The 19395-nt window shown below is 42.1% G+C and overlaps 1 protein-coding gene across 5 annotated transcripts in view; it reads left to right on the forward strand.

Moving 5' to 3' along the window:
* Positions 1 to 19395, forward strand: part of LOC137563408 (mucosa-associated lymphoid tissue lymphoma translocation protein 1 homolog) — a 103868-nt gene that overhangs the window by 49466 nt on the left and 35007 nt on the right. For all 5 annotated transcript variants that reach the window (XM_068275818.1, XM_068275819.1, XM_068275820.1 and 2 more), the window contains 4 exons: positions 8320 to 8418; positions 11321 to 11439; positions 13943 to 14096; positions 16986 to 17164. In XM_068275818.1, the coding sequence (XP_068131919.1) occupies positions 8409 to 8418; positions 11321 to 11439; positions 13943 to 14096; positions 16986 to 17164 (462 nt within the window). In that variant the 5' untranslated portion in view covers positions 8320 to 8408. The remainder of the gene's footprint in view (positions 1 to 8319; positions 8419 to 11320; positions 11440 to 13942; positions 14097 to 16985; positions 17165 to 19395) is intronic.

Consider the following 19395-nt stretch of genomic DNA (forward strand, 5'->3'; position numbering starts at 1 on the left):
AAGAAAATGCTCAGAATAATTTTTACAGCACTTATTTACCTACTTTTTTTTTTAGTGTTTTTTATCTCTAATGAAGAAAAAGGGAATTGGATAAAGGCTTATTAATGTAATCCTTATTGTACTTGAAGGTAGCTTTAGCAATTGAATGGGTATATTAATCAACTGTTTACCAGGAAATGGGCAATATTATTAAACACCTCCGTAGGCAAAACCACCACGGCGGGTTTTGCCTGACACCTGTCTGATGAAGTCTGGAGCTCTGTGGCCATCCTCACCTGTGCTGCTATGCCCCACCCCACCTCATCAACCATGATGTTGTAGGTGGCCACCAGACTGGGGGCGGGTCACAGCAACACAAGTGGGGTTAGTCACATAGCTCCAGATTTCATTGGAGAAGCTTTGGCCAAAAACCATCACGGTGGTTTTGCATACAGATTGGCAGGGTTTAACAATAATGCCCATTTCCCATTGAACGGGTGAGCTATATAACTGTTTAATCACCGAAGCTATCTTCAGGTACAATAAGGATTACATTAATTGTATTTAAAACTTCACTGCAGGTATTCTTCAAAGGAATACCAAGCCTGGTTGAAAATGTATCCTTTTACTTACCTAGGGCTCCTTCCAGCCCCCTGTAATCCCTCACTGTCCTCCGGGTCCCCTTCGTTAATCTGCTGTCGGCCCCGCTAAAGTTTGCTGGTCAGGTGGGACTTGTAACTACACATGCTCAGAGTGCGTTTGAGGACGCACACTGCCGGGCTAGAGCATGCACAGTAATGTGTGACACGGGTGACCAGAGGACTTAATTGGGGCAAATAGCGGATAAACGGAGGGTACTTTTTTTTGTACTGGATATCCGGACTGAAAGGTAAAAGTTCATCTTTACTTACCAGCTTCTTCTTCCAGCCTCTAGCAGTCTATGTGGGCTCTCGCTGCAGTTCCGCTGCTCTCCAATTCTGCACTTGCGTAGTTCACAAAGACTTAAACTTCGCAAGCACAGAATGCTCCTGGCCATGAGAGCGCAATTGAGTGAGGCGCATGGACGTGCCCGCACTTGCACAGAGCCTGCACCACAGCTGTGGACAGTGATCTTACGGAGGGGCTAGCAGTGTACTGGAGGGCAGCGTTATTGCAGCGAGGGACCATATAGCCCGCTAGGGCCTGAAAGAAGCCCCAGGTAAGTAAGCATTGACTCTTGCCTCTCAGCACAGATATCCTTTAAAGCAGATATTTATTTGATGAATGGCATACATTGCCTTCTGAGTCCCAACAGACTGGAGCACTGAAGACATTTTACTTTGCACCAATGTAAACATGTGAACTGATCCCTTTTACAATTGCATTTTTGGGCAAGCAGTTTTTGCAAGAACTTTTCTTAGGGGAAATACACCCCGGCTGTTTGGGATTTGATTAAAAAAAAAAGATGAAGAGGAAAAAAAAAACCAACAGGAAACTGAAGTGCCATAAAAATATGAGCCTTACTAATCTTTTAATCTTGTCACCTGATCAGACTGATCACCTGCTTCTCCACGGGTTATGCCACACACAAGAAACTTTACTCAGCACTGGATGAAAAGTCTTACAGTAGATAACACTGATTTTTATCCATGTAATTTAGCTCTATAGTTTTAAAATAGATGCTTGACCTTTAAAAATGGATGCTACTATGACTGTAAGGCTGATTAGCTGGGATCACTTCCTGCTTTATCCCTCACAGGAAACTGAAGACATTACAACAAAAGTTATTTAAAGGATACATTCAGCAAAAATGTATAAAAATGCATACCTACAGCTGTCATTCCTGTCCAGCAGGGATGGTTTGCGTCCTCCTTTGCCCCCGAAAAGCTCTGTATTTTCTCTATTTGGTCCAGTCAAACCAAATCTATTCATAGATCTTGAATAAGCATGCAGATCAGGTGATCTGACTCAAGTCTGACTGGGTTAGCCACATGCTTGCCTCAGGGTTGTGACTCAGATACTACTAGTGCCAGAAGATGAACAGAACTGCCAGGCAACTGGTATTGTTTAAAATGAAATAAATATAGCAGCCTCCATATCACTCTCACCTTGGGTTCCCTTTAAGTTTGGGCTTCATACTTTACTTGATATAAGTTATTTTTTAAAGGAATTCTGAAAGACAAACAGCAAAAATAAAAACATGTTAAGAACAGTGAGCTTCAGCATACAGGTTCACAAAAGGACTAGTTCAAAACTTAACCTGGAAAGAAGTCAATGTCTTTTTTAGTGATGTGCTCAACACTCTATAAGGTGATCAAGGCAACCAGGAAAACATCAAACAGTTATAAGCATTTAATCACTATGCTCCTCTTGTTAATCTCCATCACTCAGCACTAGGCATGCTCATATATCCAACCCATTAAGATGAGCTGCTTCGTTGTTGTGGCGAATGTAGCAGTTCACTGGAATAGATCTGCTCATAACTAGTAGCTTGTGCGTCAAGCTTAATCACTTTCTGTACTAGACTCCTTACATCTTCTGGTCAGTTTGGATCTGTTGGGAGATTTTTAAGGTGGTGGATAACTTCTGAGTGTGAACTCACCGTAATCTTAGAGCGTTGCGCAGCTGTATTGCCCTTTCTTGATTATGGTGGAAGTGCTGTTGTTATATAGGAAATAGTATCAGTAATGATATATTTGTAGATGTGCAATTTGTCAGTATGAATTTAGATTTTACTTGAATAAAAATCATACCACCCACTCTTCCAACAGTCAAGCCGAAATGATAAAAAGACCTATTATTTCAGTTGGGATGGATATAAATACTTTGCTAAGGGTGTACTACTGAGCTTGTCTATCTCCTCCCAATCACCACAAAACAATGCTCAGTGATGATGGGCAGTTTTATATAGCAGAAGGAATGAAGATCCACCTGACAGGCAGCATCACAAGTAGAACTAACTTGGAACTGAGTAACAGCGCTGGATCTGAAGTTGTTTATAGTTCCTATCACTTAATAATAATATCACTTCCAACAAGGAAATGAAACACGAGATAACTGTTACTCACATCCAGGAAGGCTATATTTGTAATTTTGTTTCTCAGGAGGATCAACTCCTAGTGATTTTGCATTGCAACAGAACCATTGTACACCAATCATTTATTTTTCTGAGGGCACATAGAATGGGTTTGTTAGGGGCAGGACCACAACCAGAATTTTCCTTTCATGTTTTTTTTGTCTACATCCCCACATAGTATGTCCTAGTTTTCTAGTGTATCCTCATATATAACCCAACTTTGAAGGTAGCCTTATACTGTAGTGTATCTGCACTTAATGCCTATCTTGTACACAAGGATGCTTTCCACCAAGTTGCTATTGGCCCACATCATTGATCAACATGAAGCCCAGGCAGGAAATTCATACCACCACTATCTGGGTTGCTGATTTTAACATAAAGATTCAATAAGAAAAAAGAGTTGGTAGAAAGAAAGGGGAGAAAGGACATTTTAAAGTGTAGATAGGCAATACGTGATAGTTACGTAACTAGAAATGAGATACTAATAGTACTCAAGCTACACTCTGTCCCGGTCTCTGTTTGAGTAGTCTGTCTAGAACCTTTCCTACTGTCGCTACCGAAACTTAGCGCAGGTTTTCACTAGCATGGGACGTCCTTCTCTAAGATGGATTTTGTATCTAAATCCCTGTAGCCATGCCACGCTCAACTATGGGGATTTGGATGGGTTGTCCAGAATTCTATAGCAGAGCTTCAGAATTTTTTCATGCGCACAAATTTGGAAGCAGCCTATTGATTTCAATAGTCTGAGATTCCGGATCCGTATTTGTGCCTGTGAATTCGGGCACAAACAGCCCTAGTGGAAACGGTCCCATACACTGAACACTCATAATAATCTCCCTGTTCAAGTGTTGATGACATGTGTAAACACTGTGTATAAAGAATGGGCAGCTGCTGACTAATTTCTGAAAAATCAACTTTAGATAACTTTTCATGACGACATAGGAAGTCTTTAGTAGTATACTGCAGTAATGATCTGAGACTACTTCTGTTATTTTTAGCATACATAGTAATAAGTACACTACAACTTTAAAGGACATCCGAAGCGAAAATAAACGAATCAAATAAATGATTGTATCTATCTTCCTTCTCCTAAAAATGACTTTTTAACCCATTCGCGTTCCATCGTTTTCACTTGAGAAATGTTCACCTCCCATTCATTAGCCTATAACTTTATCACTACCTATCACAATGAACTGATCTATATCTTGTTTTTTCCGCCACCAATTAGGCTTTCTTTGGGGGGTACATTTTGCTAAGAGCCACTTTAGTGTAAATGTATTTTAACAGGAAGAATAAGAAAAAAACAGAAAAAATGCATTATTTCTCAGTTTTCAGCCATTATAGTTTTAAAATAATACATGCCTCCATAATTAAAACTCACGTATTGTATTTGCCCATATGTCCCGGTTATTACACCGTTAAAATTATGTCCCTATCACAATGTATGGCGACAATATTTTATTTGGAAATAAAGGTGCATTTTTTCCGTTTTGCATCTATCACTATTTACAAGTGTAAAATAAAAAAAATATAGAAGTATTTCATCTTTACATTGATATTTAAAAAGTTTAGACCCTTAGGTAAATATTTACATGTTTTTTTTTAGTGTAATGTTTTGTTTTTTTTTAATATTAAACATTTTATTTGGGTAGTTTTGGGAGGGTGGGATGTAAACAAGTGATTTATAATGTAAATGTGTGTTTGAATTTTATTTTTTTTACTTTTAGTTGTAGTTTTACTTTTTGGCCACAAGATGGCGACCATGAGTTTGTTTACATGACGTCACTCTAAGCGTAACACACGCTTAGAGCGACGCATGGGGTACGTTACAGCCAGAAAAAGCGACGCTTCCAAGAGAAGCTGTCGCTTTTTCAGCGGGGGAGAGGAATCAGTGATCGGGCACCATAGCCCGATTCACTGATTGCCTGGCTAACGAACCGCGGACCGGGAGCACGCGTGCACGCGCGCGATCGGCCGCGTAAGCGCGCAGTAGCGCGCATGGATCCTGGACGTAGTTTCTACGTCCAGGAACCAAAATAGGTTAAGATATACCAGTTTTATTTTATGTTTAAATCTACTTTTTAAGTTGTAACTGTTTTATTGTTTGTGCTCAATGACACATTCATTGAAGTATGCCAGAGCTAAAATCTATGAACTATTAACCCTTTTTATCTCATTCCTGCTCTCAGAAGTCATTTTCTGCTAGGAAAGTGTTTTATAGTTGGAATTTCTTATCACTGTAGCCAATTCCTGTCTGAGTCAGGACTGAGTCAGCCACTTACATACCTGATATTTAACTCTTTCAGGCAGAGAAAGAAAAAAAGGAACACGGCATAGTTATTGGTGTGCTTGGCACTGTAAATACCTATGTCTATCTCAACATGTCACACGTCACTTCAGGTATCCTTTAAAGCCTTAGCTCAGCCTCTGTTTTCTAATGTATTCATGCAGAATATATGGTGCATTACAGTCCTGTACTTGTGCAGTAAATACATTGGAAGTTCTAGCCTGGTGGACTCTGGTTGGAAGTGGAGATTTCCTTGTCAGCACAAAGCAGATCACCTTCCAGCCCACCTCCTCCTACTGCAGCAGCAGCACTAGTGTAATAAAGCAATTAGCCTTTCTGTTTATTTTATAAACTCACTGGTGAGGGTATGGGAAGTGATGCAATTATATTTATATGTAACAGGTTCCGTTGGCGTAATGCAAAGTATGCTGTATGTTTACCAGACAACGTGCACATTTACAGTGGCAGTAAGCTTACTTTCAGTGTACTGTATGCTTTACTCTATGTGCTGCATCCCACTTCTAATGTGCGATGCAACGAGTATAGGGCTTGATTCACTAAACCGTGATAACTCAAATATCACCTTATCAAAGATATCACACCTTATCAAAATTAACATGCCTTATTAGGGTAGCATAGCGAGTGCTACGAACCCTTGGGGCTCAGGGCTGGACGAATGCCATTGCCAATTAGCAGAAATAAGTTTGTAGCGCTCGCTATGCTACTCTGATAAGGCGTGTTAACTTAAGGTGTGATACCTTTGAAGGTGTGATATTTGAGTTATCACGGTTTAGTGAATCAAGCCCATAGTGTGAAAGGACACTGTGGTGGGTTTCATGCCTATTAGTAGTAGTGCGATATTATACCGCAGAAATCCGCCGTGCAGCATCTGGGTCATATGCATAGGCCCGACCCCCCCCCCCCTTCCCGGTTAGTGACGTACGCCCTGCTGGGCAAGAAGTATGTCACTGGGATTCCCATCATACCTAACCGCTTCACGCTCCCGCCATTCCCATCATTCACACTGCGTCGCCCATTGACTTGCATTGCTGCATAACCTGTGCGGCAGGCACGCATCATGCAGTGACGTGCTGCAGACTTTACATCGGGAATTCTGCAACTTTGATACTTCCAGCGCACCGCATAGCGTGAAGTCTGCATAGAGCTTGCATGGTCCTTGCATTGGGGATGTGGTGGGGAAGCGTAATGCGGGCCGACACATGATGCAAGTGTAAAAGGGACCTGAAGGCTTTATTACAGCAGGAAGTAGGCTGAGCTGTTGCTGCAGAACTGACTACAAATAGCAGCAGAGAGCAGGTGAACAGGGTCACCTCTGAAATCTCGGTGAAAGACTGTCTTGTCTCCTCCAACAGCTTTACCATGTTTATCTCACGCGGATGGTGATGATAGGAACATGAGGAAGAGTTTAGAAAATTCACACACTGTATTCAGTCTAACCAAGCTGCATCTGACATTCACAAAGCAAGACAATTTTGCAAACCATGACAGTCAGGTTGTTAAAAAAAAAAAAAAAAACAACGAGTAAGGTTAAAGGGAAGGTCCAAGCAAAAAAAAAAAAATGAGTTTCACTTACCTGGGGCTTCTACCAGCCCTATGCAGCCATCCTGTGCCCTCGTAGTCACTCACTGCTGCTCCAGCTGGCAGCTTTCTGACCTCGGAGGTCAGGGCCGAATTGCGTACATTTTTACACATTCCCGCTAGTGCAGGAACATTAACACATACATTTTTACGCGTTAGTGGTGCAACGCGTACATTTTTGTTCCTGCACTAGCTAGAATGCGTAAAAATGTATGCAATGTGGCCCTGACCTCCGAGGTCAGAAAGCTGCCAGCGGGGGACTGGAGCAGCAGTGAGTGACTACGAGGGCACAGGATGGCTGCATGGGGCTGGTAGAAGCCCCAAGTAAGTGAAACTCATTTTTTTTTTTTGCTTGGACCTTCCCTTTAAGTTCACAGGGGGAGCTGCATTTCATTCCCTGTAAAAATAGGAACATAATGGAAATAAAAAGTCGCATCATGCGTTATGCGCACATAGCATACAATGAAGCATACAGTGAATGAAATATATGTCTCACTGTCACTGTTAACATGCATATTATATGGTAACACATTGCATGCTTCGTGTTGGGATACTGGAGTCCTTTGGATCACAGGGTTACAGTTCCAAATAAAAGGTCACAGCAGTGGGATACATTAGAGTATACACAGCAGAACAGATACAATAGCATTTGCTAATAGCCTTGTACTGTAGAGTGCTAAGGGAAACAGTATGAAGACATGACTTGTATACAGTAATACAATACATTTTTGTGCAGTGCTAGGTCTTATATTGCTAGGAAGATCCCACATTCGGGGTCTTATCATTAGTGACACTAGTTTATTTTTACACATTAGTTCTAAACATAATACTAAGTCAGCTGATCTTTGTGCAAGTAAAAATAACTGAGATTTCAGGAAATGCCACATTTATATTTAAAATTACCATAAACATAAGACAGTGATGCTAAAGTGTTTCTCTGTGTTAATATCAACCTCCGAGCTCAAATGACACACCTTAACAACCATGGCAGCAGTGCTTTCTTTGAGGCCATAAGACTGTCCAGAAACCTGCATACAGCAGGAACCTTTGTTTCTCATTTTAACACCTACACTAATACATTGAATGGTTTATAAAGCTATGACACTCCTATCTGCCAACATCTGTTTGAAGCAGTGTAGAATGGCTATGTTTGCACATATACAATTTCACAAAATCTATCTCAAACCACCCCATGGGGTATATGATGAGCAGTGATAATGTTAAATGAAATATACAGAAAACCACATTGGACATGTAATATTCTACTCTTGTTATTATTGCAGATAACAACAGTTAGTCATAATAAGCTAATATCCATCTAGTTACAATAAGTCAGCGATCAATAAACGATGGTCATTAAGCTTGTTATCACTAAATTTACATGTTCTGTGTGTTACAGCTACCTATATGGATAGGATGAAGTAAGACTGTGCATTGGCTTCTCTGTGATGTCCTCCATATGTCGTCAGACCCAGCCGATGTGTAACAATGCTGAAAGGTAGAAATCATAATTGTAGCTAATTTTTAATGTGTTTCACTATAAATTCATCAAGTAACTGCTGTACATATTTTAATTGTTTTCAGATAATAGCATTGCGAGAAAAAACATCACAAGAAATATTTGTGCTACAAATTATTACATATTTTCCATGTATTTTAAATAGTTGCTTGATATGTACAGTGGCTGTAGGGATGATTAGAGTGATAGTTTACTGATTATGTTGAATATAGTTATATGAAACATAAAATAAGCTAGTTGCATGGGTGGTGCCTGCAACGGTGGTTGGCAGGAGGTATTGGAAACTAAAAATGATTCAGCTAAGTATACTTCAAAGGAATTATTATACCCCAAAGAGACTATGGGCTTGATTCACTAAGGCAAATAGCATGCCTTATCAGAGATAACATGCCTTATTAAAGTTAATACGCCTTATCAGAGTAGCATAGCAAATGCTACGAACCCGCAGGGGCTCAGTGCAGGACGAGTGGAGCTCTTGTCATTGCCATAGGTTCGTAGCGCTCGCTATGCTACTCTGATAAGGCATGTTAACTTTGATAAGGCATGTTTTGTTTGATAAGGTGTGCTATTTGTCTTAGTGAATCAAGCCCTATGGGTTATAATAATTAGGATAATTAGGAAGCAGCAGTAATATTGCAGTCAATTCGTAATCTGTGCAAATACTGCACTGATATTAAAGGAGTTCTGAGGGGGATTGTGGAAGAAAAAAATGGACACTTACCTTGGGCTTCTATCAACCCCGTGCAGCGGTAATGTCCCACGCCATCCTCCTCCCATCTGCCGTTCTCCGCCGCCGGCCCCGGTCTAAGCGGCATGGGATCCAACTGCGGCTGTGCTACAGTGGCCGCGCACCCGCTCGCTTCCGCCTGCGTCAGCGGAAGCTTACTGCGCAGGCGCAGTACAAGGCTCCGTTGTACTGCGCCTGCGCAGTAAGCCTCAGATGACGCGAGCGGAGGCACGGCAACGTGCATTATTCGTCTGTATGTCAGACGAATAATAGCCCGGTGCCGGCTGCGGGGAACGGCGGATGGGAGCAGGACGTCGTGGGACATTACCGCTGCATGGGCCTCATGGAAGCCCAAGGTAAGTGGCAGTTTTTATCTTCAGAAACCCCACAGAACCCCTTTAATGGGTATATGGTAAAAATGGTGGTGCGCTACTGAAGGGAAAGGAAATTTTGGATTGCAGGATTATCTGTGCACAGTTTTTTTTTAAATTTGTAGTAATATTGCTGTGGCAGGCAATGCACGGCAGTACTACCATCACTATCCGCAGCGGAGTACCACGAGTGTTGCTATAGTAGCAGTCGTTGCTAACGCGCATTACTGTAGTAACATTCGTGTTACTCAAGTACTGAGGATCATGCTAATAGCGTAAATCAGGGTACACTGCTGGCGGTAGTAGCAGTAATATTGTCATGCTCTGTCTGCAATATTACTGCTGCTTCGTGCATCAACCCCTATGTCCCTTATTCAAATCACTTTTTTGCCTGTTTTCTCCTAGGATATTATTTTTCATCTGCTGTTTAAAATAACTTTTCAGCACTCTGCAATTGAAGAAGTTCCAGCTGAAAAATAATTCTTAGTATTATTTGAGTATTTTCTGACTTGTCGAGGGCTTAAAAGGCATTTTATTGACAGTGTAAAAATATCACCTAGGAGAAAACTCGTATTTTTTAGACTATAAGACGTTCTTGACCATAAGAAGCACCTAGGTTTAGAGGACAAAAACCATGGGAAAAATATATACTAAACATGGTGCATCCATGGTGAAGCGGCATCTTGAGGATTATGTCCCCTTTGTACCTCCTGCCACCTTGTACCTTGTGTCTTCCTGTGTCCTCCTCCGTCCACCTTGTGTCCTTCTGTGTCCCCCATGTGTCCACCTCTGTACTCCTTGTGTCCTCCTTTATGCCCCTTTTTGTCCCCCTGTGCCCTCCTCTGCATGGGCACAGTACAGGGAGTCCCCGACATAACGGCTGGTTTAAAGTTCCTATTGGCAGGTGTCCACGAGCCAGGAACTCCCTGCATTTGGGTTTTCAGACACCGTGACTTTTTCACCCCACTTTTGGGGTGGAAAAGTGAGTCTTATAGTCCAAAAATACAGTAATTGCATAGGGGCCTATGGCACAGAAACTGCCATAAGGTGCCCATAGACTAGCTGCTGGGACTAGATATCATTGGCAAGTCTGCCTTGAAATAAGTATGAATTAAAGCGGAATATAACCCTGCATTTCAACTTTGCTCTAAAACATTATTTACAGTATATTATATGCAACCAGCATTTTTTTTTTTACTAGACCAGCATTGGAAGGGTTACACAGGGCTTTAAAGTTCCTGGAGATTTCAGCAGACGCATCCGAAGCTGAAATAGATACATTTTGTTTACATAAATGTATCTAAGTGTTAAATGTGACTCATCTCTCTGACTGAGAAGGAGCTTGGAGGACAGCCAAAGAGTGTGTAACATTTATCAATAGATACATGTAACTAAATAGAATGTATCTATCTGAACTTCTGCATATCTCTCCACGGAACTTTAAACCTCTGTGTTTAACCCTTCCAATGCTGGTCTAGTAAAAAAAAAAATAGTTTTTTGCATATAATATGCTGTAAATAATATTTTAGAGCAAAGTTGAAATGCAGGGTTATATTCCGCTTTAAGTGAACTGTTTTGATTTTAATCAGGTATATTCTATATCACATACATTTACAAAGTTTTTTAAATCGAAGCACAGCACAGGCTTTGTTTGTTTGCATAATGTTTATTTTTAGATACAGAAAACCCTGAAATGTTGAAGTGCCTTGCCACATGTGATTATTTTGGGATGTAATGATCTGTGTACATGGAAATAAAACATCTACTCTTTTTTTGTGTGTAGAAATACATATCACAGAGCAGCCTGTGTGTGCCTGTGTTCCCCCGGACTTTCCCGTCACTCTACGCTGCAGAGCCCTGGGCCCTACTGAACTGCACTATCAGTGGTTTGTGCAGTGGGAGGTAATGCTAACACTATTATTAAGTGCCAGGGACTGACAGTGATTATGAATAGAACGCTGACCTCATGGAACAGTCATGTGTGTGTGTAGTCACTTCCTTTTCTTGAGGCTTATCTGAAAACACTCATTTCCACTGCAGAGAAAGTCTCCCGCAATCTCTCTCTCTCTCTATCTCTGGATGAACTACTATGATTTATTGTAGATACTAAGATTTGTTCATATGTGACGTATACATTTACATTTCTGTCTCTGGTATCTCTGAAATATTTGCACCTATATATGGCTAACATACTGTACATTGGATCAAGCACGCTGTTTCGGAGACTTCTTATTAACATTGATCAGTCAAAACATTTAGGCTTAAAGCACACTTGTCTGTGCAGAAAAGCATGTGTTTTCTGTCTTGTGAGTTTCTGCATTTTCTGTATGTTTTGAGATTTTGGTTCTATGTTTTTCTATGCATTTGCATTTTTCATGCGTCTGCGTTTTTCCTTTTTTTTTTTAATTCTCCCCTTTACAAAGAAAAAAATACAGTATAATTTACCGTATTTTGTAAAAAAAACGTGAAAGGCATGCATTTTTCCCCATAGGAGAGTATTGTATGCGAATTGTGTGCGATATGCATAGTTTACCTGCTGTACCACCTTGCACCATTAGGTAGTAGTTGAGATGGTCAGTCAGATGCAAATAATTCCAGCTTGCATGCAAACTGTATGCAGCTTAAAATTGTTTCAATCGGAACTGTCAGGAAGTGCATTTGATTGGCCCAGTTCTAAGCTGCATACAATTTGCAATAAATTTGAATGCAAGTCAGAATTAATGGCATCTCAAGGAACATCTGTAGGTATAAGCTAAGATTTAAAGAGGAACTCCAGTGAAAAGAATGTAATAAAAAAGTGCTTCATTTTTACAGTAATTATGTATACATGATTTAGTCAGTGTTTGCCCATTGCAAAATCTTTCCTCTCCCTGTTTTGCATTCTGACATTTATCACATGGTGACATTTTTACTACTGGCAGGTGATGTCAGTGGAAATAGCTGCTGCTTGCTTTTTTGGCAGTTTGAAACAGCTGTAAAAAGCTATTTCCCACAATGCAACAAGGTTCACAGACAGGAAACTGCCAGGACCATGGTCCTCAGAGTTTCCTGTGGGAGGGGTTTCACCACAATATCAGCCATACAGATCCCCCTGATGATCCGTTTGTGAAAGGGAAAAGATTTCTCATGTAAAAGGGGGTATCAGCTATTGATTGGGATGAAGTTCAATTCTTGGTCATGGTTTCTCTTTAAGATTTTATTTGGTACAAACTACCGCACAATGGCAACACCCCACAAGACCTGCTGCTTGGGAAATGCTGTGACACAGTCTCTAGCCTGCACAGTTTGGGGCTGTGGCTGGGCACAGACACTCATCAACTTCAAGAATTGACTCTCCATGTGCTACCTTACATATCCCACCCTAGGACAGATGTCTTTGTTATTCATTTTACCTGTCAGTGGCTTTAATGCAATGTATAGTATAAAAGGATCATTTATGAGAAGATCAAAAACCTCTCACAAGGTGCAAACAGCTCTAAAACCGCAATGGTGTCTTCCTTCTTTCTATGGTGACATGTTCCCTTTAATGCTGGGTTCACTCTGCGGCGGAGTGTGCCGCATTCTGATGAATGTGCTGTGATCACTGAACAGGTACAGAGTCTGCTACCACAGTGGAGTTGAAGCAAGGCATTGAAAGAGGAACTGTGACCAAGGATTGAACTTCATCCCAATCTGTAGCTTACATCTCTTTTCCCATGAGAAATCTTTACCTTTTCTCAAATAGATCATCAGGGACTCCTGTATGGCTCATATGGTGGTGAAACCCCTCCCACAGTGTGATGTCAGTACCTTGGTCCTGACAGCTTACTGTCTGTGAGCATTGCTGCATTGTGGGAAATAACAGCCGTTTCCAACTGCCAAGCAACCAGTATCTCACTTTGTGCATATGTATATCTATTAAAAAAAAATATTTTAGCCTATCGCATTGTTAGGGGGTGTGGTATAGATAATGGCAGTTGGTGCTGTGTTTTTTTCATGTCTGCCAGTAGTAAAGGTGATTACGTGCAAGCTGATTGTGGATCAAACAATATGAACAAATTACATGGTGAATATCAATCATTTCTTAATCTCTCTTCTATTTTTTTTTACTTCTCACATTGCAATGTATTGCTTTACTTTTCTCCCCTTTTCGCTATCGTCCATTTTTAAAGTACATATACATGTAAAGCACAAGCAAGGGGTTCTCAGATTTTTTTTCAAGGCCAAAAGCTGCTATTTATTAGTGTTACAATTCTGATAAAGGGTCAGTTTGGGTGTATTTACTAAATGTTGTTGTAACACTGCATATCCTTCAAGTAGTTTAGCTTTACTTTATCTCCATAATCATATTACACTTTATGCTTCATCTCCATAATCAGATGCATTATTACCTGCATTAATATGGATTTTTTTTTTTTATCACCAGTCCACTGGGAAAGAAATCACAGGGGCCACTCAGCCTGACCTGCACATCAGAGCCACACAAACACAGCTGTATATCTGCCGTATAAACGACCTACATCAGCGCATCTTGTTCAGCCACTGGGTAAAGGTGAAAGTGCTGCCGAATGTGCCTGCAGGTAAGAGTCTCCTCGCTAAGAAGCCCCGGAAACATTTTTGTTTCAAATGTTACACGTTCAGAATTTTCAAGAAAGTTCAAAATAAGAAAATATGCTGTTTCATTTGACTATTAAAGCCCAATTCCAGGCATAGTTTTTTTTAGGAGCTCTGTGTCAGGAACTGGCCCGCGGCATGCCTGCGTATACGGTTCCCGACTGCGGGTATGACCAGATCAAGCGGGGAGCAGCCTTATTCAAGCTAAAGACAAGGCTGGGACCCCTCAAACACTTCTCACTGCCACCACTAGCTGTTGCTAGACACGTCCACTCTGCTGCCGAGTGCTCAGCACGCAATCCGCGTTTTCGTACTCGGGTCAGATTTGCGCTTTAGGCCGAATACAGGAATGCCACGCACACACACACAGTTGCAATCTTACACTGTAGTGAAGCAAAACCACTAACAGTCGTTCCGAACGATACTGTTAGCCACTCCAAGACTTCCCACTCTGCTGTCGAGCGTGGAAGTGCCCCATACACACAATGCAATTACAATCTTATACGGTAGTGTTGCTCAATCATGCAATCAGGCATGGACTTATACACAGTTACACTTCAGTCTCTTCTAGGCTATGAGTGTTAGCTTAGTACAGCACAAGTCAAACTTATTAAATAACAATTTAATATTCCAGGAAAAAAGTGGAACAATGCAGAAAATAATATATACAAAAGATTTACAAAAAAAAAATAAAAGTTTACAAGAATACAAGCACAAAGATAAGTTTGGATAAAAATAAAATGGGATAAACGTTAATTGAACTTTTACCAGCGCAAATGTCCAACCGTGGAGAGCACGAATTTTCCGATTTCCTTGGGATCATCTCCAGCGATGAGCTACTCTTGGGAGAAGATGATTTGTGAGAGTCTTCTGCTGGCTTTTAAAGTCCCAAGTGTTGCCCTGGGCAATGGATGTTCAGTCCCACAATCTAATGCAATTTCCCCAAAGTGTGACATCACCATCTGCCGAGCCCTCTGTCACATCTGGGCTAGCTGTGACATGCAAATGTCAAGGCTTTTCCTTCCCCCCGGTTACAGGTGACAAACAGATTGGTGACAAGTTCTGTAATATGCAACTTCAAAGCTTTCCTGTGTTAGTTTTGAATCATTCAGAGATTTCAAAACACTTCCATAAAATCCAATTTACGCAGGTAACTATAGTCTAGTCCATACATCAAAAGATTGTATTTTGGCCACAGGTAGCAGTTTACCTGTAATTACCTGTAAACAGACACAGACAATCACATCTGAGATGGCCGATCAAAGGTGAAGACCTGACTGCTATTGTTCCCCCTCAAATGCAAATATACTACAGGAGATTCAATTAGCAGTGTCCAACTTCCAGAGGAACTGAATACAAAAGCTCAAAGTACTTCATTCTGCCATACAAACAATCACAGCTTCCCCCAAAGCCAGAGTGGCTGTAGTCGACCTACACATATGATACAGTCAGAAAAATGAAAAATATGCTTCTGTATTATCCCAACATCCTAACTAGTTGCTATATCATGACACTCCTTAATTAGCAGATGGTATTTAAATACTGTATTTTTTGGACTATAAGACTCACTTTTCCTCCCCCAAAAGTGGGGGAAAACTCACTGGGTCTTATAGTCCAAATACAGGAAATTTCTGACTTGTGAACACCTTCCAATACTAACCTCCAAACCTCCACAATGTCAGGGACTGCCTGTACTGTGCCCATGCAGAGGAGGACACTGGGGGACACAAATGGACATAGAGGAGGACACAAGGGGCATAGAAGAGGACAGAGGCGGACACATGGGGGACACAGGAGGGCACAAGGGGGACAGAGGAGGACACAGGGAGACACAAGAGGTACAAAGGGGGAATAATCCACAAGATGCTCCTTCACCATGGATGCACCAGGTTTAGTATATCTTTTCCCCTGGTTTAGTCCTCTAAACCTATATGCGTCTTATGGCCAGGAGCGTCTTATAGTCTGAAAAATACGGTAATCTTTAAAGTAGATCCAGAAGCCTCTCCCTGCATCACATTCCCCAAAGCTGTACATAGTAATCTTCTCAGAAAATGGAGTCTGCGCTCCACCTCTTTACATGTTGATGCCGAAGCAAACAACAGCAGTAGTCCCACCCACATAGCCTGCTTCTAAGTCCTTGCGCTTACTTCTCACAGGCCACATAGTAGCATTTGCAGTGCTCTGTTTAAGATAACAGGTGCTATATTTTGTATTTGTATTCAGAGATGTATTGAACACCTTGATTTAAGGAGAAGCATTGATGACATTTACATCTTTTTTTTTTTTTTTTTTAATAAAACAAGTAAAAAATAAAACTGAAGTAAGAGATATATGGCAGCTGCCATATTTATTTCCATTTAAACAATACCAGTTGCCTGGCAAACCTGCTGATCTCTTTGGTTGCAGTAGTGTCTAAATCCCACACCTGAAACAAGCATGTGGCTAAAATTGTTCCTCTTCAGTCAGAGCAACTGATCTACATGCTTGTTCAGGGGCTATGGCTGAAAGTATTAAAAGCAGAGGATCGGCAGGACAGCCAGGAAATTTGCATTGTTTAAAAGGAAATACATATATCAGCCTCCATATGCCTCTCACTTCAGATGTGCTTTAAGCCCTATTTCATGCGTGTGTTTTTCATGCATTGTTTGAAAGGTTGCTAAGGACTTTCCATAGACTTCTTTAGTAGTAGAGCAGTCACTGCACACTGGAATCAGACAAATGTGATGAGAAATCAAATTACCGTAAGGAAAAACAAATTCTATTCAACCCTAATTATATATTACCTACATGTCGATTGTAGAAAATAGTTTGAATTGCAATGCCACAGTTTAGTAATTGCATACTTTGGATTGCAGGTTTTGTCCCATGTGACTGGAATGGTGAGCCTATCATAATTACCAGTCCTCAGTCTGCAGAAGTAAGAACCAATAAATCTGCCAAGCTGCAGTGCAGTGCCCTGGGAATTCCAGCCCCTGAATACCAATGGTATCACAATGGCCTCTGCCTGCCATTTGGGACAGAGAAGCAAGTTGTGGTGAGATAACAGTTTTCTACAGTAAATATTAGTTTATGTTTTACTATAATCTTTTCTATTATGCAAAACAAACGTTTGTCTTTTAAAACAGAAGGTATTTGTGATTATTCATGTTAGAGTGAGCATATGATGTCTCCCACAATGCCTCACTGCTTAATATGCAAATCATCCTTTGTTTTACCTATAAGCTAGCCACACCTCCAGAACATCATTGCATTTCAGCAGTTCTGGGGGTGTGTTTAGCTATCAGGGATAACAAAGAGATGTCATCAGCATGCCATCAGCTATACGCCTTACATGTTACCCCCATTATTGCAAATATGAAGAAGGAATTTAATTCCTGGAAGCGTCTTGTGCTATCTTATCTGGGTAGAATTAGATTGATAAAAATTACATTCTAACCAAAACTGTTCTTTCCAATGCAAGTCCTCCCCATTCTAGCTCCTTATACAGAACGCAAAGAAATATACAAATTATTTACTAGTTTCATTTGGGGAAATAAATGTACTAGGATCAGACAAACCACTCTACAACAACGTAAACACAATGCCGGAGTTAAGGCACGTACACACGCCAGATTCCTGAAAACGACGGCTCGCTAGACCCGCCAGGGCGGCCGTTCTGCCGACAGTTTGCCAGTGTGTACAGTCTGTCGGCAGGCTGATAAGGCTGGTTTTGACAGATCCGCTTGGCGGATCTGTCAAAACCAGCCTTATCAGCCTGCCGACAGACTGTACACACGGGGAAACTGTTGCTAGAACGGCCGCCCCACGGGCGGGTCTGACGACCCGTCGTTTGAATAAATCAGGCGTGTGTATACGCGCCATTAGAGAATTATAACAGGGTGGCGTTATTGCGTATTGTAAAAGATTGGTTACATTCCACTAACAAATACACTAACACAATACTGGACCAAAATCTTTATCAGGATATTGATTTGATAGCTATGATCCACAAGTCCACGGAAATCTTCTTCTTTTTTCTATCTGGCAGTTATGGCACTCTCTTCGAGAGTCAAACCACGCTAACACCCACTTAGGAAAAATCCAAATTTCCCTCCCTTGCCTTGTTCCAGGACAATTCTGGAAGTACTGTACATAATAATAGACTAGGGTCCATTTGGGATTACCTTGATTTGTCCAAGCGAAGGATTCTACCTAATAACCTTCTCTTTGAAAAATTCCCAGTATTAAGATCTTCCCTAGCGGTACTGCAACTGAAACCATATCTCACACAAATCTTGGGGCGGCAATTGGTTCTAGACTGCTTTAACACATTAGACACCATGTTATTGGAGCCAAATGCAGCTAAGAAAGTAATTACCGTATTTTTTGCCGTATAAGACGCACTTTTTCTCCCCAAAAAATGGGGAGAAAAAGTCCCTGCGTCTTATACGGCAAAGGCAGGGAATCCCCGACTTCCATGCGCCCGCCGATACGACCCGCCGACATCGGGGATTCCCTGCCTGTGTCCCCCCAGCATCCTCATGTGTCCCTGCTGGCCTGGCCTGCCCCCCGCTTATGTCTCTGGTCCCCCCCGCTTATGTCTCCGGGTCCCCTGCAGTCAGCGGCAGCAGCTTACCTCCTCCATCTTGCCCGCGGTGATTGAAGACATCTGGCTTCAGTGTGCGGCTTCCTCTAGTGCTGGCTTCTAATGACGCGTCATCAATGACGCGTCATTAGAAGCCGGCACTAGAGGAAGCCGCACGGGGAAGCCGGATGTCTTCAATCGCCGCGGGCAAGATAGAGGAGGTAAGCTGCTGCCGCTGACTGCAGGGGACCCGGAGACATAAGCGGGGGGACCCTGAGACATAAGCGGGGGGCAGGCCAGGCCAGCGGGGACACATGCAGGAGGTAAGCTCAGCTGCTGCTGCTGACTGCAGGGGACCCGGAGACCTAAGCGGGGGGGGGGGTGGAGACATAAGCAAGGGCAGGCCAGGCCAGCGGGGACACATAAGGACGCTGGGGGGGGGGGGCAAGTGGACACAGCAGGGCGACCACAGGGGGGACCACAGGGGACAGGAGGACACAGGAGGTGGACCACAGGGGGGACCACAGGGTACAGAGGGGACAATAGGACACAGGGGGGCGACCACAGGGGGGACCAGAGGACACAGGGGGGGTGACCACAGGGTACAGGGGGGGACAAGAGGACACAGGGGGGACCACAGAGTACAGGGGGTGACAAGAGGACACAGGGGCGATCACAGGGGGACCAGAGGACACGGGGTG

This window comes from Hyperolius riggenbachi, chromosome 3 (assembly GCF_040937935.1).
Source record: "Hyperolius riggenbachi isolate aHypRig1 chromosome 3, aHypRig1.pri, whole genome shotgun sequence".
Lineage (NCBI taxonomy): Eukaryota > Metazoa > Chordata > Amphibia > Anura > Hyperoliidae > Hyperolius > Hyperolius riggenbachi.